At 53.0% G+C, this 25,357-nt stretch overlaps 4 protein-coding genes across 4 annotated transcripts; 1 reads left to right on the top strand and 3 right to left on the bottom strand.

Annotated features, from left to right (window-relative positions):
* Nucleotides 1–256: 256 nt before the first annotated feature.
* On the bottom strand, nt 257–3,702 carry BDP55DRAFT_639189 (uncharacterized protein; the record flags this gene model as incomplete). The annotated part of the gene is made up of 4 exons (XM_060573210.1): nt 257–771; nt 985–2,370; nt 2,501–3,541; nt 3,603–3,702. The coding sequence occupies 4 exons, from the start codon at nt 3,700–3,702 to the stop codon at nt 257–259; spliced, it is 3,042 nt and encodes a 1,013-aa protein (XP_060421692.1).
* Nucleotides 3,703–4,751: 1,049 nt separating this feature from the next.
* BDP55DRAFT_54343 (uncharacterized protein) lies at nt 4,752–7,954 on the top strand. The gene is made up of 3 exons (XM_060568409.1): nt 4,752–5,003; nt 5,065–6,105; nt 6,236–7,954. Exons 1-3 carry the CDS (start codon nt 4,916–4,918, stop codon nt 7,750–7,752), a joined length of 2,646 nt encoding a protein of 881 aa, XP_060421691.1. The 5' UTR covers nt 4,752–4,915; the 3' UTR covers nt 7,753–7,954.
* Nucleotides 7,955–10,945: 2,991 nt separating this feature from the next.
* Nucleotides 10,946–13,180, bottom strand: BDP55DRAFT_568349 (fungal-specific transcription factor; the record flags this gene model as incomplete). The annotated part of the gene is made up of 1 exon (XM_060570675.1): nt 10,946–13,180. The coding sequence occupies one exon, from the start codon at nt 13,178–13,180 to the stop codon at nt 10,946–10,948; it is 2,235 nt and encodes a 744-aa protein (XP_060421690.1).
* A 2,043-nt stretch (nt 13,181–15,223) lies between these two features.
* On the bottom strand, nt 15,224–17,134 carry BDP55DRAFT_568371 (uncharacterized protein; the record flags this gene model as incomplete). Its single annotated transcript, XM_060570678.1, has 2 exons — nt 15,224–16,365; nt 16,426–17,134. 2 exons carry the CDS (start codon nt 17,132–17,134, stop codon nt 15,224–15,226), a joined length of 1,851 nt encoding a protein of 616 aa, XP_060421689.1.
* Between the last annotated feature and the right edge of the window lie 8,223 nt (nt 17,135–25,357).

Raw genomic sequence — 25,357 nt, 5'->3', positions numbered from 1 at the left:
AGCAATAGTCTGTTCCAGGGTATCTACGATGGCGCCGTTGCGCGTTGAGATCGCAGCTCAGTTTGGGCTATCTAAGGGGCCAGGTTGGTGTAGGTTGAAGCATGAAGACCTGCCTTTTGAATGTTGAGGGAGCCTTTCGTCCTTCAATCTACACATGATACAGCAAAACAAGTCTTCATCTGACTGGCAAAGTGGTTCAAATGTACAAGAGAGGTCTTAGAAACAACGACATGACTCTCTGAATAGCAGGGGAGGGCTATGCACCATATTGCCTGTGATCGTAAACGTTTGCGCCCTTGTCGAGAAGTGTCTGGACGATGCTGTTATGGCCTCCTAATGATGCAGCTTGAAGAGCGTTGCCGTAGCGGCCACCTTGTGCGTTGACATCTGCGCCCTTGTCGAGAAGTGTCTGGACGATGCTGTTATGGCCTCCTAATGATGCAGCATGAAGAGCGTTGCCGTAGCGGCCACCTTGTGCGTTGACATCTGCGCCCTTGTCAAGAAGCATCTGGACGATGCTGTTATGGCCTCCTAATGATGCAGCATAAAGAGCGTTGTCGTAGTGGCCACCTTGTGCGTTGAAATCTGCGCCCTTGTCGAGAAGTGTCTGGACGATGTTCTGCCGGCCCTCCAAAGAACCCCAAATTAGTGGTGTGCGACCATCATTGTCCCTTGAGTTCAAAGCAGCGGCATCTAAGGCGAGTAGTCTCGATAACACTTCGCCATGCCCATTTAATGCAGCCAAATGCGCACTGTTAAGGCCATCTCTCGCTTCGTATTGATAGTTTGTTCGCCAAAGGATTGAGACCCATGTTTTGAAACGCTGATTTTGCATCTCATACAGCCGCAACATCTACTTTTGTAAGCCCTCCTTTGGGTGATTTGCGTCTCGCGAGTGTGAAGGCCAGTGTATTGCAGAATATTCCAAAAAGGGGTAATGGGTTGTGACGTTATCTGGCTTCCGTCTATCAGCACGGGGCCGACCTTGTTGAATATCCCCAAATAACAAATATTGAACACAAATTTGCGTCATTATCGTCTCTGAATCTGGTCTGTAGAGGGAATGTTTCCAACTATTTTCTATCGAATAGTCGGAAATAACCTGTGTGATGAGAAATTCCTTCGCTGTCTGGTGTATGAGGTAAATTCGGTCATCATTGATAAACACAAAAAGCCCACAAAGCTCCCTGATCTGTGACTTGATATGATTGCGATTGAGATCAAGGTCCTCATGTCTCTGAGCATCCGATGAGTCCGTGGCCAGTTGGAACGCCACATCCATTTCGGAGAGTGTGAGTGGTCGGCGAGCGCCAACGACGATGTGAAGAAGAATACGTGCCTCTTGTTGTTGACTAGGTCTGAGTCTACCCAAGATCTTCTCGTAGGCTTCTTCTACTGTTGCTGGGAGAGTGTCAAGTTCCTTTATGAAAGCCTTCTTGCGCCGCTTTGAGCTTTGATAGACCTCGTCAATGACAAGGTGTAGCCAAAGATAGGTTCGATGCGGAACTGCTAAGAGTCTTTGCTCTAACGCGGTCTGCGCTTCCGGACTCATGTCAAGTTTGCGCCCGGCTGTGGCTACCTCGTGTCTGATAACGAGGTTGATCTCCTCGCTAATATCAGCATTACTCTCTTCGCCAGCAAGGCGAATCGTTCGAGGTTCGGGTATGTCGCGAAACTCAGATTCGATATCCTGATAGGGTCGACTAGTCACTAGGAACTTCAATTGAAACTTTCTCGTAGATGTCGTTTGCCGGTTGTAGAAGTTCGTTAGAAGCCTGATGACCTTTCGTCGGTCTTCAAGACAGCACTCGTCTAGAGCGTCTAGAACACAAGTGACACTGACTGCTTTATCGTCCGTAGCAGCAGCTATGAAGATACGCCAGAGCTCGTCCACTTCAGTCTGCAATTTCTTTCCGTTCTTCTCAAAGGCCGCCATGGCTTGGCGGATAAGGAGTGGCTGACGGCCGAAAAGCTGATGAAGAAGAGCGCATAAGGCTGTCGCGAGGGTGTTTTGGTCGTCGTTGTCCTTAAAGAAGAAGTAGCACGTTGTATGCTCGTTCGACTGTTGTATCTCCTCCTTGATAAGGAATTTAGCTAACACAGACTTTCCACAGCCTGGGTCAGCCGAAATCCAAAGGAGGTCATCCTGGCGGCTCTGCTGCCAGTTTATGTATCGTGGATGCTCTAAAACCCAATTGCATGTGCCCTTGACTCGGTCAGGGTTGATTTCCATGAACTTCTCATATGTACTTGTTTTAAGTATAAGATGGCATTTACGCTGTTTCTCGTTCTCGTATTTGATCTCCTGCTTCTGCGTCTGTGTCGAGATGGCCTTACTTATACTAGAAACAAGATTCCGAAGGTGAGGATCTGCTTTGGGTATTAGTATCCAATTATTCCTGTAGAGAAAAATTGACTAGAGAGATAACCTCAGATGGTGGATTTTGTATAGGTAAGGACGAAGTAATTAAAAGGTTCAGACTAAGAATTATCTACTTACCAGACACTAACTGCGGTATAGGCTTCTCCTGCAGGACCCTATCTGGCGGTATGACTGAAAGAAGCTCCTTTGCAAACGCGGCTGCTGTTGTAGCCGCGTATTCTTGCCACCGTTTGTTCTTGTGAGAGTCCGCGTAGTCGCAAATACCACGGATGACTAGGCACGGAAAATCTTGTAGTCCGGCAGCCTCCATCTCGAAGCAGAGCACCCCAAGTTCTTTGCTTAACTTGTCGCGTGTCTCTCCGTGCTTGATCACCTGATTGCCTGAGGCAATATTACCGTAATAAATGACTGGATCCGTGTCATCTCTGTCCTCCCGCTGAATCTTCTGCTTGTGATCACACTCATCACAAGTAGAGTCTGGATCGACATGTTCGTACTCTGCTTGGAAGAGGTAATCGTGGAGAGCGCCCTCATAACTGAATTTCTTCTTCATGGTCTTTGGGCTTTTGCTGATAAGCTCAGATACAAACTGGGGGATTCTGTTGTCTTCGATCAGGTGATCGGCCTGGAGACGACTCAGGGCGGCTAGTAGGACCTGGGGTGGCGTGTTGAGCGATCCTGTACGTTGCAACTCTCCCTCCTGCACTGCCTTCCCCCGATCGTACTGGATGACACCACCACTTGTTCCAGCGGGTTGGCTAACCACGATGTCGCCCAGCCGGATGTCATGTTTTCGCGACGGTACACCACCGCCGATTCCAACCATCAAGCCAAACCGGATTGACTTGAAGGTCCGCAACAAATCCTTCGCGACCGTGGCAGCTGGTGTTGTGCCATAGATGCCTGCAGGCAGGCAGGCGATGACGACGTTATGGCCTTGGACCTGACCCAAGACGTAGCTATTATGGTCGGCTGGATCCTGCCAGGGCAAGTTCGGATGAACTTGATCGAGCATTCCTTTCGCGGCAGCCATCTCCAACGGGAGGGCACACACCCAGCCCACGGTATAGTCCTCTGTTGCGACAGGAGCATCTCCCTCCGGCCGATCAACACCACTCTTTCTCTTTTTTCGGGGTTGGAAGTCATCGGCATCAGAGTCTGACAACGCGATCAGAAAGAACTGGTAAGAACCGGCATCCCAGACTCCGAGGGGGCTTACCAGGCGCTGAGGTGCGGCCATGCTTGAGCGAGCCGCTCTTGCTGTCTGCGGCGCTCATATCGTTGTCATCACCTAACTTTTTGGTGTTCGGGTTGTACATCTTTCGTCGGTTGGCTGCTGGCGATCGTATCTTCGAGTTGGATTTGGTTGGGTCGATTACATAGCAGGCGTGAATTGGTGGAAGTCTGGCTCCGCTGGGCTTAACCAGATTACAGACGCATTGATTTCGCAGCCTTACGAGGGGGGGTCCTGCATCTTGGACGTGAAGTGCTAGGTCAGCCTTACGTTGGTTACATGTTACCGATAAACGGCTGCAGTCCAGGGCCCGACCCCTCATTATTTCCCCTCCGACCTATCATATGCTGAAGGTCAGCTTCTCACCATGCGTTTATGCCTGAGGTGATTTTGCCTCAATTCTGCCTTGTGTCGGCCAAGGACTACTACTGAAGCCATAAGAATCCGCCTGGGCATCAACGTCGAGGCGCATCGCGGGGGCAGATGGTACACTGTCAATACCGGTAGTCCTCGCAAAGTGCATCCTGAGCAACATGGTCTCGTCTCTTCATGCAGAAGCATGTCCCTTGATAGACCTGATTGTTCTTCCATAGTCATTTACCCCGGATCTAGGATGCGCTCTCAAATAACTATGTAGTTCACTTACAGAGACGATTGGGTGGGGCAGGGGTCGAAAAGGACGGCCTCGGAAATGACAAAGAGAATATTATTTACGCAGAGTGTACTGGGGTAAGCAGGATTGGTACCACTTGCCCAGAAGTGCACTGTGATGTTCCCCATATAAATCAGTAATTCGTTGGTGGAAATGAAGCTACTTGGTACGACCTCTGAGTACAAGCCGGAACTGGCTAAATTCGCTGTTAGGAGTGCCAACTGTTTGCCATTTCCGACTTCGTGCTGTCTTTTAAAGTACTCTACTGTACCGCTGGCCCGTGCGCTTCCATTACGAAGAGTACGAAGAGGACACTAAATTCGCACATGGCTGTACTGCCTATGCATTTAGCCTTGGCCAAGTCATCTCAGGCATCAACGCATCTTAAAAGATGACCTATCAAGATACGATGAGGGGTCTAAACCTGGACTGCATTCATTTGTGGGCATTGTGCAAGTAATGTGGAGCTGATCTAGCAGCTTACGTTCAAGTAGCAGGCCTTCCTCTCGAATGGCTCTGAAATCAATGCGTCTGTGATCTGTTCGAGCCCAGAGACGTAAGATTTCTAGTCCTCCACACCTGCTACGTCGTTCAACCGCCACAACCCAACTCGAAGATACGATTGCCGGCAGCTAAGCAACAAACGATGTACAACCCGAGGATCAAAGACAGCGACAAGAGCGGCGCAGACAGCATCAGCGGCCCGCTCAAGCGTGACCGCAGCTCAGAGTCTGGTGAGCCCCCCTTGGAGTTTGGGTAGCCAGTCCTCAGTAGTTCTTTCTAATGCCCTTGAAGATTCCGATGCCGGCGACTTCCAACCCCGAAAAAAGAGAAAGAGTGGTGTTGATCGGCCGGAGGGAGATGCTCCTGTCGCAACAGAGGACTATACCGTGGGCTGGGTGTGTGCCCTCCCGTTGGAGATGGCTGCCGCGAAAGGAATGCTCGATCAAGTTCATCCGAACTTGCCCTGGCAGGATCCAGCCGACCATAATAGCTACGTCTTGGGTCAGGTCCAAGGCCATAACGTCGTCATCGCCTGCCTGCCTGCAGGCATCTATGGCACAACACCAGCTGCCACGGTCGCGAAGGATTTGTTGCGGACCTTCAAGTCAATCCGGTTTGGCTTGATGGTTGGAATCGGCGGTGGTGTACCGTCGCGAAAACATGACATCCGGCTGGGCGACATCGTGGTTAGCCAACCCGCTGGAACAAGTGGTGGTGTCATCCAGTACGATCGGGGGAAGGCAGTGCAGGAGGGAGAGTTGCAACGTACAGGATCGCTCAACACGCCACCCCAGGTCCTACTAGCCGCCCTGAGTCGTCTCCAGGCCGATCACCTGATCGAAGACAACAGAATCCCCCAGTTTGTATCTGAGCTTATCAGCAAAAGCCCAAAGACCATGAAGAAGAAATTCAGTTATGAGGGCGCTCTCCACGATTACCTCTTCCAAGCAGAGTACGAACATGTCGATCCAGACTCTACTTGTGATGAGTGTGATCACAAGCAGAAGATTCAGCGGGAGGACAGAGATGACACGGATCCAGTCATTTATTACGGTAATATTGCCTCAGGCAATCAGGTGATCAAGCACGGAGAGACACGCGACAAGTTAAGCAAAGAACTTGGGGTGCTCTGCTTCGAGATGGAGGCTGCCGGACTACAAGATTTTCCGTGCCTAGTCATCCGTGGTATTTGCGACTACGCGGACTCTCACAAGAACAAACGGTGGCAAGAATACGCGGCTACAACAGCAGCCGCGTTTGCAAAGGAGCTTCTTTCAGTCATACCGCCAGATAGGGTCCTGCAGGAGAAGCCTATACCGCAGTTAGTGTCTGGTAAGTAGATAATTCTTAGTCTGAACCTTTTAATTACTTCGTCCTTACCTATACAAAATCCACCATCTGAGGTTATCTCTCTAGTCAATTTTTCTCTACAGGAATAATTGGATACTAATACCCAAAGCAGATCCTCACCTTCGGAATCTTGTTTCTAGTATAAGTAAGGCCATCTCGACACAGACGCAGAAGCAGGAGATCAAATACGAGAACGAGAAACAGCGTAAATGCCATCTTATACTTAAAACAAGTACATATGAGAAGTTCATGGAAATCAACCCTGACCGAGTCAAGGGCACATGCAATTGGGTTTTAGAGCATCCACGATACATAAACTGGCAGCAGAGCCGCCAGGATGACCTCCTTTGGATTTCGGCTGACCCAGGCTGTGGAAAGTCTGTGTTAGCTAAATTCCTTATCAAGGAGGAGATACAACAGTCGAACGAGCATACAACGTGCTACTTCTTCTTTAAGGACAACGACGACCAAAACACCCTCGCGACAGCCTTATGCGCTCTTCTTCATCAGCTTTTCGGCCGTCAGCCACTCCTTATCCGCCAAGCCATGGCGGCCTTTGAGAAGAACGGAAAGAAATTGCAGACTGAAGTGGACGAGCTCTGGCGTATCTTCATAGCTGCTGCTACGGACGATAAAGCAGTCAGTGTCACTTGTGTTCTAGACGCTCTAGACGAGTGCTGTCTTGAAGACCGACGAAAGGTCATCAGGCTTCTAACGAACTTCTACAACCGGCAAACGACATCTACGAGAAAGTTTCAATTGAAGTTCCTAGTGACTAGTCGACCCTATCAGGATATCGAATCTGAGTTTCGCGACATACCCGAACCTCGAACGATTCGCCTTGCTGGCGAAGAGAGTAATGCTGATATTAGCGAGGAGATCAACCTCGTTATCAGACACGAGGTAGCCACAGCCGGGCGCAAACTTGACATGAGTCCGGAAGCGCAGACCGCGTTAGAGCAAAGACTCTTAGCAGTTCCGCATCGAACCTATCTTTGGCTACACCTTGTCATTGACGAGGTCTATCAAAGCTCAAAGCGGCGCAAGAAGGCTTTCATAAAGGAACTTGACACTCTCCCAGCAACAGTAGAAGAAGCCTACGAGAAGATCTTGGGTAGACTCAGACCTAGTCAACAACAAGAGGCACGTATTCTTCTTCACATCGTCGTTGGCGCTCGCCGACCACTCACACTCTCCGAAATGGATGTGGCGTTCCAACTGGCCACGGACTCATCGGATGCTCAGAGACATGAGGACCTTGATCTCAATCGCAATCATATCAAGTCACAGATCAGGGAGCTTTGTGGGCTTTTTGTGTTTATCAATGATGACCGAATTTACCTCATACACCAGACAGCGAAGGAATTTCTCATCACACAGGTTATTTCCGACTATTCGATAGAAAATAGTTGGAAACATTCCCTCTACAGACCAGATTCAGAGACGATAATGACGCAAATTTGTGTTCAATATTTGTTATTTGGGGATATTCAACAAGGTCGGCCCCGTGCTGATAGACGGAAGCCAGATAACGTCACAACCCATTACCCCTTTTTGGAATATTCTGCAATACACTGGCCTTCACACTCGCGAGACGCAAATCACCCAAAGGAGGGCTTACAAAAGTAGATGTTGCGGCTGTATGAGATGCAAAATCAGCGTTTCAAAACATGGGTCTCAATCCTTTGGCGAACAAACTATCAATACGAAGCGAGAGATGGCCTTAACAGTGCGCATTTGGCTGCATTAAATGGGCATGGCGAAGTGTTATCGAGACTACTCGCCTTAGATGCCGCTGCTTTGAACTCAAGGGACAATGATGGTCGCACACCACTAATTTGGGGTTCTTTGGAGGGCCGGCAGAATACCGTCCAGAAACTTCTCGACAAGGGCGCAGATGTTAACGCTCAATGCGGCAAGTATGGCAACGCTCTTTATATTGCATCATCAGGAGGCCACGACAGCATTGTCCAGATGCTTCTCGATAATGGCACAGATGTCAACGCTCAAGGCGGCAGATATGGCAACGCTCTTTATATTGCATCATCTAGAGGCCACGACAACATCGTCCAGATGATTCTCAACAAGGGCGCATACTTTGGCCATCCTGGACTCAGCAATACATAGCCCTTACCGGTGCAGTACATACCATGCCATTGTTTCCAGAACCTTCTATCATGACTCTAAACCCACTTCATGAGTCAAACGACAACCCATGCCACTGTGTCATTTGTCACTTTCAAATTGCTTATTTGTCGCCGCTGAATAGTTGCCCCGTTTCATTTGGTTTTCCATCGTCCGCACCGACCAATCGCTGAGATCGTACCTGCAGACAGTTAGATGCACGAGATCGTCAGCGACGGCGAAGATGACGGTCAAAACTCGGACATCTCCGATTTCATCAGTGACCGAGATCATGGCACTATTCCTCACGAAGCCAACTTCGGCCCATTGCAGGAGTGTTACCATTTTCCAACTACGATGAGTGGGCTCCAGGCCAGTCATACAATGGATAGCCCCTCGTTGGATGCTCTTTACCATGCAATGGGAATTGACCCTGAACAACAGAAAAGCTGTAGAACAGACGGAACAAGGTCTTGTTGTAGCCCCGAGTGATTTCTAGAGAGAAAATTTTTCGCCCAAGATTGCCGAAATCGTGAATTCCAGAAAGGAGACCTACGAGACGAATGCGACGACTGTTATCATGTCAGTTCCCAACGACCGGTCGGAAGATAAAGTCACGGAGCAATTCCAAACGCTGCAGATTGACTAGTCAGTTGTAGAGAGATAGCTGCAAGGGTGGAGCTAGCTTCTTCGCGCTGGCAAGAGGCTGAAGCTCTTTGTTTAGATAGACTATGTGGAGTGTGCACTCATCGGCCGGCCCGCTAGACGGGGCGCTACTGCGATCGGCCTCTAAGAGCGGAGCAGCCGTATAGATGCGGAGCAAGAGGCCGCTAGCGAGCTTGATCCAAGGAGGCGGGTCCACCAGCTAGCGAGCAGCTTGATGGGGACTGTATCTCGAGCTTGTCCATGAGGACAATGATGCTCAGTCTTCTCTTGAACATGGCATGCTAGAAGGCGGGGCCCGCTGATGGGTGCGGGATATTTAGGTTTATCTAGATCAAAGGGTTATGTTAGTTGCGAAGTATTGAATCTTATCTGCTTGCCTGAGTCTAGTGGTTCGTCAATTGAGAGCGAACAGTCACGGAAGTGACCTTTAGCACTCCTCTTCCGTTGGCCGCCAACCATCACACGTTCTTCCAGAAACGATTGAAGTTAGCCCTAATAAAGCCATGGTGTCCGTTCCAGACCTGCCAAACAAACTTCTTTAACTCCAGAAAAAGTGGTCAATCGGGATGATGTCTGGCGAACAGGACGTCAAGTAAATTAGCGAAACTCCTGCTGCCGTCCGGAATGCGCTCTAAGTGGTGAAAGAATGCATTGACCATGATCAAAACAGACCGGAGCTAGGACTAACGCCCACGATATAGCAGCAGCGTTTCGATGAAAATTTCAAACACTTTGGCATCCGTCAACCCTTCGAAGATCCGAAAGTGTATGATCTCGTCCTGAGTATAGGCCGGCAGCATCTGATATCTCCGATCACGGAGTAATCGCTTCAGCTGGCGTGGCCGTTTCCATCGAGCCAGCCTCTACACCGTATTATGACGCTCTGGCCTATGCCGGACTCATCCACGAACACCAGCTGGTCAGATCGTTGCTAGAATATCTGGTATAGGAATCCGTCTCGCAGGTCCAGGTTATGCTCTTAAGAGACATCTTGTTAGGCTTTCTGGGACGAATTATCTTCCTCCAAGGCCCGACTGATATTAAAGCGGGACGCGTCGGCATCGTAATATTCGCGGAGGGAAGCAGCCATCTCATCAAGTATCGGACACGGGCTAAGGGCGAGTTGGCTGCGCAGCGCGCTCAGCGTGGAAGGAGTACTAGCTTCGCAGCAGCCGGGAGCATTTATTGCAATCTTCGCAGATCCGAACAGAAGCAATTTTGCAGTTATGAGCGAATTCGTTGCGCCGTCCCTGGATTACATCCGGATAACGTGGCTACTATATACCGTCATCAGTGATAGTTACAGTATTTCACTCAGCAACTTGCTGTAGGTGATATTTCGGAGCAGGTCATGCGTGGTGATACGAGCGAGGAATAAGCGAGGGACGGCGCCATAATCGTGAAGCCATTTGCTGATTCTGCTGACTTTGATGGTGTTGCTGATGGAAAGGATGACGATCCATTTTGGGTAGCACGAGTATGACTCATGGTCGGGGCGACGGTGTTCATCAGTTCCCAGCATAATCCATTTCCGGAGCAACCAGCCCGGTTAGTTACCGTGGCAGTACTGTGTGTGAGCTCCATGGTATACAGTACACACTGTTAGACATATGTCCGTACGTTAAGAGAAGCAAAAGAGTTCAATTCGACAGGACATCGTTTTCGCAAATAGCTGTAGCACGAGGCCAAAACAAGCATGTTGACTGGAGATGTTGAGACAGAATTATCAAAGCACGGAGAAAAGTGGGAGACGGAGAGTGAGATTAAAGATGAAAATAAGTAATGAGATTGAGCAAGGAAGAGCGGTCACCTCGCTGCCTTACTTCATCTAGCTGGACAACTTATTGCTTGTGATACTGGATATTTGTACATCACCTGATTTGCAATACCCTGCTATTCCTTTGCGTTATCTGGGTGCGAATAGCTGCCATAAGATGCGAAGACCGCTGAAAGTCATTTACACCCACCGTGCATGACTCCCGCTGAACTAGGGCAATGAATCACTACCCGCCTTATGCGCATAGAATGGGCACTAAGCAGTGTCTTGGTCCCCAATGCCAGGCGTTTGGCCCATTTCCCCTGTAGCAAAATCCCGTACATCATTGAGCACGGCACTGACCCCCATGCTCTGGTCTGGTCGCACATAAGAGTCGATAGTGAGTCTTTCTCCGTTCAAAATAGCCATCACGGCTTCAAATGGCAAGGAGACCGGAGTTTGGGGATATTTGTCTGTCAACGAGTGGTGACAAATGTCTCTGGTAAGGCCACTGTCATCCGACTGTTGGTAGGATAAGGATACATCGGCGTCAAGACCGATGTATGATGACGATTGCCGGAAGTCCCTTGGAGTGTCCGTCCCCTTTTTGCTAGGGAGGTCATGACCGGGACCCGAGCGAGAGCTCCTTTCCAAGTTTCTGGCCCGCGATTCATCGGAGTCGTCGTAGGCTGTTGGCTGGTCGTCGTCCAGATTGATGTCGCTGCTCGGAGTCTTGTTGATCTTGACCCTCCGAGGTTCCAATAAGCCGCCACATTGGAGAAAATGATCCATTTTCTCAAGAAACGTGACGTACTTGGAGGCCATGCTGGAGAAAGGTGCAAGCTTGATCAATGCTTGGAGAGCGATGCTGACGATTCCTGTCTGCACTCTCTGCCGTTCCTCGCTTTCATGCTTGCTGGCCATATGACTCTGAGTATCCATGCGAGGATAGTGCCATGCGTAAGTTTCCACAAAGGCTGCTTGCCAGATCGCGAACATGACTAGTGGCGAATGAGGGAGTCTATCTCGGCACAACGATACGAGGTCGATGATTTCCCTGCCAGCCTTGAAAACCTGCTCCGCGCTTCGCTCCCAAAAGCTCTCTAGAACAGTTCTGGTGTTAGAGACGAACTCACCCAGAGGGCCAGTCGGCTTAGAACACTTGATGGCGATGAACGGAATGCATTCGCGATGCAGTATAATTTTGCAGAGAGCACCCAGCATGTGGAGTGATATGTACACGCTGTCGTTGTGTCCCCAAAAGTTCGCGCTGGACCAGGTGAAATCTTCTGGAAGATGTTTGTAGAAATCATCTACTCTTTTACATAGCTGGTAGAAAGTCGACTCTTGGTTCCACGGCGGCAGCGGTTCCTCAAGGCGGCCGCCCTCGACACTGTATTTGGTGATATCGCCCCAGACATCAGCCAGTTGTACGAATCGTCTCAAGACGCTGTCACTGATTGGTGGCTCCATGCCATGTCCCATCTGCCGTAAGAATCCGGTGTAGACAACGCGGCCGTGGTCGAAGGCATGCTCGGTGCATGGCAGCTGGATTTGAAGATCGTCGGACCGAACCATAGAAACCCGATCAGATCCGCAGGACAGAAGACGATCCATTATCAAGCAGCTGAACATAGTACGGCGCCTGATTTCCCGGTCTATCCAATGGTCTGAGGATAGTTTAGCCGATTTACTCGATCGAGGAGACAGCGCCAGAATTCTCTTGCCGCCCAGGGGCTTGTCTCCAGACCCCAGTTTCAAGCCTTGAGCCATCCGTATGGCAACGCCAACATACATCCATGCAGCCAGGCCGCCATTCGGCTGACTCCATTTGTACAAGCTGAGCATGAGAATAGCTTGAACACGGACGACGGTAGCTGATGTCAGAGCTGATTCAAGTTCCCCCAGTGCCTTTGTAAGAGCATTTGCGAAGTACTCTGATGCCATTGATGGCTGCGGACTGGGTAGAGCACCGCGAGATCTTGGCCCCGCGATCTTGATGTGTGTGATGTGTGCCACACATTTGATCAAGACGGGATGAAATCTTGCAGTGAGAGTCAGAATGCCCAGCAGAATCAAATTTGATTCGGTCGACAGATTCTTGCTGTCTTTGTCGTGAATGATGCCCTTGAGAGTTGGGAGATGCAAAAACGGGAGTTCGGTAGCGAAGTGCAGCTTAAATATGTCGAAGAGTTGATGCCACAAGCCGACGGTAAGATAGGGTGCCGGAAGGACTTCCTGAGCAAGTGCCGCAGGAGTCCTTTCATTAGAGGACGTTGCATCTTCGAGCTTCTTCACTCGCTTCCGATCATGCCCGACCTCCCTTACCTGCCTCAGCGCAGTCGGCGGCTTTGATTGTTTCGCCGGAAGAGGCGTTGGATCGGGAAACTCGCACTTATGTCCTGCCTTGATGCATGTGTCGCAAGGTGATCCAGTGTTGTCGTTGTCGCATTTGGTTTTGGATTTCCTACATCTCAAACAAGCTATGCTAGATCTCATCGGCGGCTGCATAGCTCTAGAGGGTCTTTTGGCACTTGAGCCTTCCGCCGAGATCGACTTCAAGTCATCGCCGTCGGGCACGAGGTAACTCTGAGGCATGGCTCCTCCCAGAGCTTGCTTGCCTGCCGACTTTGCTACGGCGAGAATTGTGGAGGCATCCTCCTGTGAGGCAAAGGGTTTGTAACATCTTCCCTCTGACTTGGACTGAGTAGGGAGCGCTTCGGGTGCGTCATCGGAGTCCGGAGCAGGAGAGAGCAAAGACTGAATGCGAAGTTGGGAAGAAATTGTGACGGTTCGGGTCTGTTATGGACCCGTGGAGCCAGCAAGGGGAGCAGGCAACTGGGCGCATGAATGATAGGGAGGGTAAGATACGCAGAGCTGGAGGGTGATGGTCAGGCCACTATCTGTCGAGGCAAAGCTCAAAGTACTTCAGGGAGCACAGTCGAGTGGACACTGGCTGTTGACAGATCTCAACCGATAGGTGTTAGCTTCGGGTGATACACGATGAGTTTCTAAGAGAGATTAGAATTGCCAGATAGCCAAAGGACCTATAGCTGAACAAACGACTTCTTTCTGCTTTCTGGAGATGAAGAGCACAAGCTCTAGCGATAGTAGTTGGCGCCGAGAAGCCGAGGTTGGTCAATAACGTTGCGATGAAGAGAGTTGATCTGCTGGAAATAGCTAACGGCAAAACGAGAAAACCAGTAATGTGGGATTGGAGAGTCAAACGAGGTGGAGTGTGGCTATCTTAAACAATAGCAATTATTCTAATGCTCACGTGCTCGCGACACAGGCTGGGAGGGGGAGGGGGGGGGGGGGGGGGGGGGTGGGAACGTGGTTTGTTTTAAGCCACTGTACCGTCGGCCCCCGGTTTGAGTGTATGCCCGTTTTTAATGGCCATCGCTGCTTGCTCACCCTTCCTCGCCCGTTCTCCCTCGTTTTTAGCCGGTCTCTTCCACTTCTCAGCTACTGACAACCCCCGGCATCGGCTTTTTTTTAAAAGAGCATGAGATCAGGATGTTCTTATGACTTTCCCGACGCCTTCGTCCAGGGTACTGGATGATTTGTCTTCCCCTTCCATATTCTCCTACGATTTCCGACATGAACACGCAGTCACGAACACCTGTCCTCGCTAATAGTGGGGCATATAAGAGCCTTGAGGGACCGCTTGGGCTTTGTCATCGCGGTTCTAGCCTAAGGAGGTGCCGTCCTCTACTTCAACGAGTGGAGTGAGGAGAAACACTGGCCTAAGCCTGAAGATCACCGTTACGGTCGTCGAGAGGTCTGAATGACTAATAAGGTATGTGTCACCGGAGAGCCTCGAGTTCTATCTGATGGCAATCTAACACAGTACCCACTCCACATCCAAGATGTATACCAGGAGCAGACACCGTCAAACATGCCTTGATGCACGAGACAATGACGATGATTTTCCGCAATACACCACGATAGTAAATCAAAATGAGTTCGCGAGGGAAGGAAACGGAAAAGCGTGAGAAATTAACCAAAGCAAGAATACCAACCCATTGCAATCTGTTTGATTCCCTTTTCGAAGCTTGCCGCCACCGCCGATTGTATCGATATCAGCTCATACAAAATGTATGTATGAATCCTCCACCGCCGCCGGAAAGGGTTGAATGAAGTTGAGTGTCAGGTTTGACACTCTGATGACACTCTGATGTTTTCATGTTGATCTGTTTAACCAATTCCGTATCTTCGTCTTTAGTCGCCCGTTCGACATAGCCTACGCCTTCACCAACTTCAGTTGATGCATCGTCTGCGAGAAACGAGCGTGTGACTACAGTCACTCATTGGCAGAGTCACGTAAACCTTCATGACGGCACTTTCCGTGCAGATCCCTCTTGCCTCATCGAATTTGCGTTTGTCAAGTTTGGCTTGGGCATTAGGATAGACTTTTACAGCTGTGTTGTGGTGGAGGTACAGTTGATCTGGTCAGTGGTGTGGAGAGGGCATGCTAGAGGAAACGTCGAGCTGACTAACAGTACGAAGACACTTCATGGTAGATGGTGAAGTCTCACAAGTTTTCGCACGATGCTAGGGCATGCTTTTATATGCCATCAAACTGTCGAGCAGGGCAATAGCCTGGGCTTTCTCCAAATCCCATTGACCGTAGCTTGATATGCCTGCGCCAACGTTGTCATTCTGCTTTTCCCCCACCGAGTCGTCCAAGAACAGTAAATCACGAACCGGTGCGGACGTGAAAGTATCTATCATGTCGCGCACGTGATCTGGTGGGAGATGATTCGAGTTGCAAGCACCGAAGCAGCACATGCCTATCAACAAGCCAGCGTATGCATCCATGATACGGAAGGCGGGTGTATTGAAAAATGGCGAATGGGTATGAACATGAGTGTAAGTTTCCAAGAATTCGCGAACATTTTCGGCGGAGAAGTATAAGTTGAAACCGGCATATTCGTCGATTGTCGGGGTACCTAGAGGAAGGAGGAAGCTGAGGATCCGGTCGGACAGAAATGAAAAGGGGCTTTGGATCGATGGCGGTACGTTCCAGGTCGAGAGGAAAAAGGAAACACGGTGATTCGGGGGGGCAGGAGGTCTTTGTCGACTTTGAACGCCAGTAGTAGGGACCAGGTCGGTTGCGATCCGCGTCTGGGCAGGACGATTGGGAGCGAATTCGGCATGATCTAGACGGGCCCGTTGCGCAACAGCCTGGCGAATCTGAGTTCTATCAAGCTTTGATTGCTTTCCCGATCTGGGCTCGCCATTCGATAGCTTCTCATCTTGATCCAGACCCATGGTGGAGTTCTGCATCTTGCCAACTGGTCCAGAATCTTCAATGGCAGATTCTATAGAATCCTTTCCGTCTTGGGTACTGCCATCGCCAAGCCTTGTGAAGCTACCGGCGCACGACAACTGACTCTGATCTTTTGCAAGATGGTTCATCCTGTCCGGCACAGCCATCATACCAAAAGACTGAACCGTGCCATCCGCAAGCACGTTGTCCGGACCACTGAGGTGGTTCAGGCCGCCATCCTGACCAAGAGCTCCATTCTCCATACTAGACTCCTTCTCGACATGAGCTGCGGAGCGAGATAAGTGACTAGCACCAATCGAGTTACTCCGGCGACTGAGGCACTTCTGAGAGTGACACTTGAGTATATCACTTCTCGAGAAACTCCCGCCACATTTCACGTACCCGTATGGGCGCTCGCCCGTGTCTACAGATCAATTTTGTCAGTAAGGCAATGAGCTGCACGGGGTAGCGGGCTATCAATTACGGCGCAGGAGGTGACGCTTCAGATGCTTCGCGTGCAAGTAGGTCTTGATGCAGTGAGGGCAGGGGAACTTGCCGTCAGCATCTCTAGCCGGTATCACGGTGCTCTTGGTGTTGCCAGTGCTAGCAGGAGTAGCGGCAGGACGGCCAGGAGCGCTGGGGAGAATTTCACGGCGACCACAAGAGCCGACGACGTGTTGAGGCTGGTCGACACCATCCATGCCACCGGACATGACATCGCCAGCGCCGTGGGGATAAGTCATACCCGACCGAGGCTTGGCACCACTAGCAGGCATAGAATCCAGCACAGGAGAAACATGTCCAGATGTCGGGGCAGGCGCGATGGGCTGAGAGTGTGCAGAGCCCATCGTGGTCTGGGGCAGCATGGACTGAGTGCCGTGCGCCTGGGGTGGGGCAGGGCGCTGGCCCGTATGCTGGTACGGACCACGAGGCTGCTGCTGTTGAGGTTGGTACGGCAACATGGTAATCCGGGGGCCCGGCGTCTTAGGAGTCGCGGAAGTGCGAAGAGTGCGAGGGTTGCTGCCGTGCATCTGGTCCAGGGTGGTTATGGTCTGCGGCTGCAAAGGCGGCAGAGTCTGGTGAGGCAACGGAGAGTTGATGCGCTGAAGTTGGCGAGATATGATGGCGGGATGCGGCAGGTAAGAGACTGAGGTCGTGTTTCTATCACGGGCAAGGTACTGAGAAGCGTCCATGCTATTCGCGGCAGGCGTGTTGGATTTCTGTCGAGACAAAGGTGCGCAGAACAACTTCCCTCTCGCCTAATTTTTCTTGGCATCTGCTGTTAGTGAATGAGTGAGCCTACCACCAAATTACTAACAGCCGAAAACTCTTCACCTCCCCTTGCCGGAGCCCGCATCCGCGATGGCCTCACAGCCGCCGTCGGGCACCGGACTGATGTCGGCCGACCAAGCCGACCCCGAACCAGGCTCCGGGACACCTCCGGAGCCGAACCCCACCTCAAGAGCTAAGCGACGCCGCGACGTCGAGGCACAGCCGACCCGGCCCAGCCTAACGGGAAGCCAGCTTGATGCCACCACCGACGCCCCTACCTCGGCCGAGGGGCCCGCAGCCTCTACCGCATCTGCTCCGAGCGGATCTGCCACAGGGTCCGTCTTGACAGCCCTTGCAGAAGAAGCTAGACAGTACGAGGCACGGAAAGACGTCTTTCTGACCATTGCACGGTCCGTCGACAGCGTTGTCGCCAGCTTTGACGGTTCTAGAAAGCAGATCGCGAAAGAAGCCACTGCCTATGTCATTCAAACCCTCAAGAGACTGATCAATCACGAGACAAGCCCAATAGCGGCCCGGAGTTGGGCGGCTGTCGTCGCACCGATGGCGGGCAACACCACTGCGGCGACCCGGAGCGGCCAGAGCTGCCAGAGCTCTGCCCGCCCGAAGGCCACACTCCCCGCCGAGGATCAGCCGCAGGCGCAGCCGAAGGAGGACCTCCGCATCTTTGCCCGCGTCCCGGAAGAAAGCTTAGCGGCCGCTCGGAAGATCGCACCGTTCGCCGTACGACAGATCGTCTGTAAGGCCGTTGGCCTGGGGCTAGCGGACCTTCCCCACGTCTACCATATCAGCACAGGTTACTCTCTGAAGCCGCGAAACAAGCAAATACAGGAAAGACTACTTGCAAGTAAGGCAAAGCTGGCGGAATGCCTCGGCGCCCACCAGGTCGAGACGCCTATCAAGTGGTACACTTACGTTGTGCCGCGATGCCCAACAAAACTACACAGCATTGGCGGGGACGTCCTGGACCCAGCCACACTCGTTGAAGATGAGGTCTTCGCACAGACAGGACAGAAGCCTGTCCTTGCTCGACCGTCCCGCCTTGGGCCCAACCCAGTCACGAACGAAATATCTTGGCTCATATCATTCACATCAGAGGTCACGCCCTTCAGGCTCTTCAACCAAAGCGGCAGATCTCTGCCCGTCAAGAAACGAAGGACGCTCATCCGACACGACCCCGGCTGCCAGGGCTACCACTCCAACCGGTTCTGCGGACGACGACCGATCTGCAGCAACTGCGGAAGACCTTCCGATTCACACGAAACGGGACCCTGCATGGCCAGGCCCCAATGTGCCAACTGCTGCGGCCCCTTCCAAGCCAGCCACACAGACTGCCCAGCGAGGCCCTCGGCCGTAAACGGCGTCGTCTCCCTTCCCGGTCGAAAGGAGCGGGCTCGGATCCGGAAGGCCGGCCAGAAAGCATCGGACACTCTGTACAAGGCTACTCGATCCGACAGTAGCCAGGAGGCGGCAGGCGTCCCTACCTCCACCAGCCAGAACCAGCAACCCGGCGCCAAGCGCGCGCGCACGAGAACGCCCTCCGCAAGCTCGATCGTTTGCCTCGGTGACGGAAGCACTGACAGCAGCAGCATGGATGAAGACGAGGCGGACGAAGGCGAAGGCGAAGACTCCCCCGACAACACCTCCATCGACCGTCCCGTGCTACCCATGCCAAGCAGGAGCCAACGGGCAGCACAGAAGCCAAACTACAACGTCGCGAATGCCTACACCCACCTCGAACTCGACTCGGAGACGTAAGCCGAGAGCGGCGACCCCACGGATGCTACGCGTTGCGCAGGGCAACGTCGGAAAGATCTCCCCGGCGCACACGGCTTTCCTGCAGCTCTGCTGGGAGGCTCAGATAGATGTGGTCCTCGTCCAGGAACCCTGGACGGGCTGGAAGGACGGAAACGTGCAACTGAACACGCACCCGGGTTTCGACTCTTTCGTCCCGGTCGACTTCTGGGACAGCGAAGGAACCAGACCAAGAGTATTGACCTACACACGCAAAGGGATAGGGATGACGGTGGAGCAGCAGAGGCCTGTCCACACGAGAGACGTACTGTGGCTGGTGGTCGACAAAACGACGACTATCGTCAACGTGTACAGACAACCCCGCGACCCCCACAGCCGCACAACAGGGATACTGCTAGAACTCAAACCCCCGGAGCGAGCTTTGATCGCGGGTGACTTCAACGCGCATCACTACTCTTGGGAGCCCGGGACGAGGAACGGGAACCGGGGAGATGACATCGCAGGCTGGGCAGACGGCCACAATCTCTCTCTTATCAGCGAAGTTGGGGTGGCAACCCAGGATTGCGGACATGTCCTGGACCTGGCTTTCTCTAATATCCCTTTTGCGCACGCGCAGGTCAGCCCACAGCTACACCCGGGAGCTGACCACGAGGCCATCGTGGCCGTCATACCACTACTCAAACGCCCAGTGTCACAGGGAGAGGGCCACCCGCAGCCACGGCCACTGTCAGTGCCCGACTCGGCGCTGCCTCGGCTGAGAGACCTGATCGAAGGGGGGCTAGCTGCGATGCCCAATCTGGGGGATCAACCTACTCCGGAAGACCTGGACGGGCAGGCAAGTCACATCGTCGAGCTCTTCTCCCGAGCCATTGAGGCGGTCGGCAAGAAGAGAGGAAAACATGGTAAAGGCGCGGCTTGGTGGACGGAGGAATGCGCAGAGGCCCACAGAGCATACCGTGCTGCCCGCAACCAACAAGCCTGGGAGACGGAGCAAGATGCGCACCTTTATCTAATGGAGAAACGAAAGGCGTTCCTGAGCACGGTGAGGAAGGCTAAGCGAGCATACTGGGCCGGAAAGATCGATGGAGTCGCTTCAGACCGGGACCTGTACCAGATCATGGGTTGGCGGAAGGCGAGCCTACTGACCAGAGCACCCCCATTGGTTGTGGACAACCAGACGATCGAGGATACTAACGAAAAGGCTCAAGCGCTTCGGGGAGCCCTTCTCGACAGGTTTAGTGCGGAAGATGACGCACCGGGTGACCCGTTTGACGTACCCGTCGTCCCGAGGCGAGCGATTACTTGGCAGGACAATGTTAGCGGAGAAGAAGTGAAGACGGCCACCTTAACAAAGACAACGACCCCTGGTGTGGACGGCATCACAACACGCCTCCTCCAGGCATGCTGGGATGTCATCTCGGAACCGGTCAGGCAGCTATTCCAGTCCTGTATGCGGGCCGGCCACTTTCCTCTGCCCTTCCGCAGAGCTGAGGTGGTCATGATCCAGAAGGCCGGCAGGGATGCCTCCAAGCCCGGGTCCTGGCGGCCGATCGCGCTCCTCTCGTGCCTGGGCAAGGGACTAGAGCGACTGATAGCCAGAAGGATGGCGTCCTGGCGATTGTCGAGCGCATCATCAGTCCGCAACAGATCGGGGCTCTACAAGGCAGGTCAGCCGTCGATCTGACGACCTGCCTCACCCACGACATCGAGATGGCCCTCCTAAAAGGACTCACGGCGACACTTCTGACTATGGACGTAAAAGGGGCGTTCGACTCCGTCCTTCGGAACCGGCTCGTCATTAGACTGCGTCAGCAGGGATGGCCACATGGCCTGACCAGACTGATCTTTAGCTTCTGCTGCAACCGCACCGCTAGAGTCCGACTGGAAGAAAGCACAACGGAGTACTTCCCGCTGTCATGCGGGCTGCCTCAGGGGTCACCACTATCTCCCATTGCCTTTCTGCTCTACATCGCAGAGATACTTGAAGACGACCCGAACGCGCGATTCGGGTACGCGGACGACATCGCCACTCTGGCCATCAGCCCCTCCCTGGAGAGCAACGTCGCAATACTCAACCGAAGCGCAGCCGGCATTCTCAGATGGGGCTTGGAGAACAAGGTCTCCTTTGACCCGAGCAAGTGCGAGGTCATCCACTTTACTAGGAAGCACGGCCAGCCAGCGGAGCTGCCAGAGGTCCGGGCGGGGGATTTGGTGGTCAAGGCCTCGACGAAACCTGTACGCTGGCTGGGTGTCTGGTTCGACAAGAGACTGTCCTTCCGGCACCATGTCGACGCAAAAGTAGCTGCAGCAAAGAGGGCAGCTCAACATCTGAGACAGCTTACGAACACAAAGAGGGGACTCCCAGCGGCCGCCGTGCGAAAAGCCGTCGTCTCCTGCGTACTGCCGATCGCGCTCTTCGGCGCCGAAACATGGTACGCAGGTATCACGAAGCCGGCTTCGAGACGCCAAGCGGAGACAGACACGAATCCGCCTCTCCAAGGAAGACCCGTCAACACAGGCCAAAAGGGGCTCGTGCAGAAGATCGACAGCGTCATTACAGCGGCAGCAAGGGCCGTTCTGCCTGTCTGGAGGACAACGCCAACCAGTAGCCTCCTCCGAGACGCCGGCTTACCGTCAGCCAAAGTCGCCTTAGAGGGCGTCCGCTTACGGGCCGCAGTCCGACTACAGAGGATTGATCGCCGACACCCGCTAGTCGCGCGGCTCTCCCAGCAGGGACAGCAACAGACGAGACTACAACGGACGGCTGAACTTCTGCCAAGATGCGGAAGACCAGCGTTCCTTCAATCACAGTACCTGCCAAGCTCACAGGATCAGATAGTAGTTCAATGCAAAGAAGAGGCTGCGAAAGCTTTCGAGCGCTGGCTAAAGACAGTACCGGAAAGCCATATGATCGTCTTCTCGGACGGCTCCAGGGCGACGAACGGAGCCGTGGGGTACGGCTTCGTCATCTACCGAGACTCCAAACGCATAGCACAAGGGTGCGGCCGACTCGGACTAGCAGAAGTGTTCGACGCCGAGGTCGAAGGGGCGCGAACCGGCCTCAGAAGGGCTCTGCTCACCAATCGCGGTCATCCAATCCACATATGTATCGACAACACCAGCGTTATACAAGGCATCCGCGGCAAGGCGCCGGACTCGTCACAAGACGCGTTCCTCGAAATCCAAGAAGCGGCCAGGATATTTGATATACGGACGCACTGGTCCCCGGGACACCAGGGCATCGAAGGAAACGAGGCCGCGGACCGGCTGGCCAAAGAAGGAACGACACTGCCGGCGCGGATGGGTCAAATGGCAACACTAGCGGGCATCAAGCGGCTTGCAAGGGAAAAATTACAAAGCCAGCACAGGAGATGGTGGTATAAAGAGCGAAGGCCGCGGTACGCGGACTTGGGGCTTGAGGCAGCTCTGTCCAGCCCTCCTGAACTGGCCTTGCCGCGGGCTACGTTACATCACCTGCTGGCGGCACGATCGGGTCACGGGGACTTCGAGCAATATCACCGACGTTTCAACCACGACGACGCTCTAATGATGTGCTCTTGTGGAGAGGCGAAAGACGTGGACCACCTGGTCTACTGTCGACTAACGCTGGCGAGGAGGCAACGGTGGCCGACCCTCCACTCTCGCAGTATGCCCGAGCCCATAGGCCCTATGGGATCTCTCGAGGCCTACTTCAAGAGATTAATCACCGACCCACGAGGCTTCGAGGCCTTTCTCCGCGTGACGGACTTCTTCCAGAAGATCTGTCTGCGGTAGCAGCATCCACACCTACGTAGATGTGAGTGCGGACTACAAAGAACCTCCCGATTCCAAGGGACGATTTGGGAAAGAATGAAACTGGGGCACCAGCGGGAACCGGGGACAGACAGAACGCGTAGTGGCCACAAGGCATGATTTGGAGGACGATGTAAAGAGACGACGTACTGTAGAGTAGGTAGCCTTGGCTCACGGCCCTCCACGCCATATACCCTTCGGGAGGTCTGCGGTAAGGGCTCTAGCCCGGCCGCCACGGCGTTAAATACAACAACAACAACAACAAAAAAAGGTGCGCAGAACAGGTTCCTTACTGCGAGATCAACACGCGTTCTTATGTCTGTACGGGGTCGTCGATAGTGTCGTATACTATCCGAGCGACAATAATAGTCACGTCGTTGATGCAGTTGGAGGAGTTGCTGCAGGGCGAAAAGAAAAGCGTACTCAGGGTATGTAGTGGTGCCCGGTGGAGGACTTATTCAGCCGAAGCTTTCCGTCAGACGAATGGTGGATATTCTGTGATGGAATAAGGCTACGGTTAATCCCGTAAAACGTTATTTAGGGAGGGTCAGGAATAGAACTTATATAGACCGATGGTTTTAGTTTCTCTATCCTCCTCGTGATTTCTATTGAGCAGAAGAAAAAGCTGCCAAGTATCTGACGCCGCCTAAAGGGGGATTGTAGAAGCGCGTGTGTGGGAAGGAAAAATTCGACCTTGCCAGGGTGGTCTCGACGATGTACTGTGAAGGAATCATCGAGCGATGGCCACTGCGACGCTCGCCCGAGAGGTGCAGGGGTCAAAAAGGGCAGATGTGGGTTAGGACGTCGTCCTCTCCAGGGGGTGTAATCGGACGGCGATTTTTCTTCGAAAGAGCATAGCAACGCAGCCGGATGAAGCAAGCTGTTGAATCCGTATAGTTTGCTAGGTGGTGGATTTGCTCTTCTGGAGGTCATTGGGGCATAGAGGTTGCTATGGACAGCAAAGGTCGGCAAGGCAAGGATGGCAGAGCGGTTTCCGGATCGAGGACCGGAACAGATGAATGGGGTATTACCCCATCGCCGACGAGACAGCGCAGATGCTCTCACGGAAGTCCTGTTGGATGGGATTTGACGTGGGTCGCTCGCACTGCTCAGCGGATGACAAGGGAAGGCGTACCGGGGCCAGGGTCGACAAACACCCGACTGGAACGACTAGCCACCTTGGTTCGTCGCTATACGACGCTAGCGTGGGACATACACCCATATGAGCATGAGATGAGATGGGCCTGGGGATGTATCGGAACATCCCCGCGGATGGCTGCGGTGGTGTGCAGACGCCCCTAACCACCTACTGGGTTAAAGACACTAACACGACTGGTGTCGGTCTATCACTCTGCCTATCCACCAGGGGCCCAGTATGGAGCGCGAACAACCATGCATGTAGCGCCAATCACTGGCGCGCGGATCATTGGCCACAGCGACGATACATCAAAGTCGGCGAGCGTACCTAGGTGACAAGCACAGAGCGCAGGGCTCAGGGATAACGGGGCATCGAGACAGCTGGGCCTGACAGACATGCAGATACGGGGTGCTGCCTGATGTGTTATCCCTCTGGCCCGATGGACGAGCTTCTTCGAAGCATCACTAGCCCTCTAGCCAGTTGGCGGGCTGCCGGGTTCTGACGATCAGCGAGGCGCAAATGGTCCTGGGGGGCCGCTGCTTCAGACCGGACATGAGCCGGCATTGCCTTGAGATGGGCTCACGCTGCCGCAGATGAAACATGTGCCTTTGGGTGTCAAGCGTGGAACCGCTGCAGACGAGCGCCCTGTGAGTGAGGTCCAACCGTGTTCGACGACCTGAAGGGATTCAGCCTGACCACCTGTCCAGTCGGCGACTTCTGCTTCTCATCATGGGTCATCGAAAAGACCGCAGTCAAGTTCGAAGCTATTCTGGCTCTGTATGTCTCAAATACGACTCATGTGTGGGCTCTGCTCGGGGTCATTGTTACGATGGATGAATGCATGAGCGTAACTCTAGTACTTCTATTCGCAGTCCCGTCTGGATATAGACTCTAGAGAGACCATGCTGAGTCATACTCGGAGTAAATTGGCTACTCGTGCCGCCCGCATGGTCAACCTCGAACGCGTGGTGATAGCGTTGGTAATCCGCATGGCAACTTGGTGTCGCTTATACCTGCGGTTGACCCGCGTGTCCGCTCTCGCTTGCTTCGCGCCTCCTTTCGACATGCTTCAAACTATAGAGTCTCGGAGTTCAGTACGGAGGATGGCTGCCTCGACCTTATGTGACCACCGTCTAGTCGGCTTTGATGCTGGAGGTCATAGTGGCACTTCTCCGCAATAAATGATGACAATTGATCAGAATAGTCGCGACGAAAGAAAACGGAAAGGCATGGAAAATGAGCTGAAGGGCAAATGCCAACCAAATGCAAGCAGTCTACTTCCTTTTTCAAATCCTACCGCCACCTCTCCTTGTGCCTATGTTCATGTGTACCAAAGGTTTCCACAAAACCTTCACCGTCGCCGGAAATGTCAGGGTTACATGGAGTGTCAAATTCGATGCGTGAATACTATTCTTATTAATCTGTCCAAAATATCACTCTC

This window comes from Colletotrichum godetiae (genome assembly GCF_030913485.1).
Source record: "Colletotrichum godetiae strain CBS 193.32 chromosome Unknown BDP55scaffold_112, whole genome shotgun sequence".
Lineage (NCBI taxonomy): Eukaryota > Fungi > Ascomycota > Sordariomycetes > Glomerellales > Glomerellaceae > Colletotrichum > Colletotrichum godetiae.
This window is presented reverse-complemented; position numbering and strand designations above follow the sequence as displayed.

Bases quoted from the DNA above. Each gene is read 5' to 3' on its own strand.
- BDP55DRAFT_54343 (XM_060568409.1), top strand. From the start codon at position 4,916: ATGTACAACCCGAGGATCAAAGACAGCGACAAGAGCGGCGCAGACAGC. The intron at 5,004-5,064 runs GTGAGCCCCCCT...ATGCCCTTGAAG, and splicing joins TGACCGCAGCTCAGAGTCTG to ATTCCGATGCCGGCGACTTC. The intron at 6,106-6,235 runs GTAAGTAGATAA...TACCCAAAGCAG, and splicing joins TATACCGCAGTTAGTGTCTG to ATCCTCACCTTCGGAATCTT.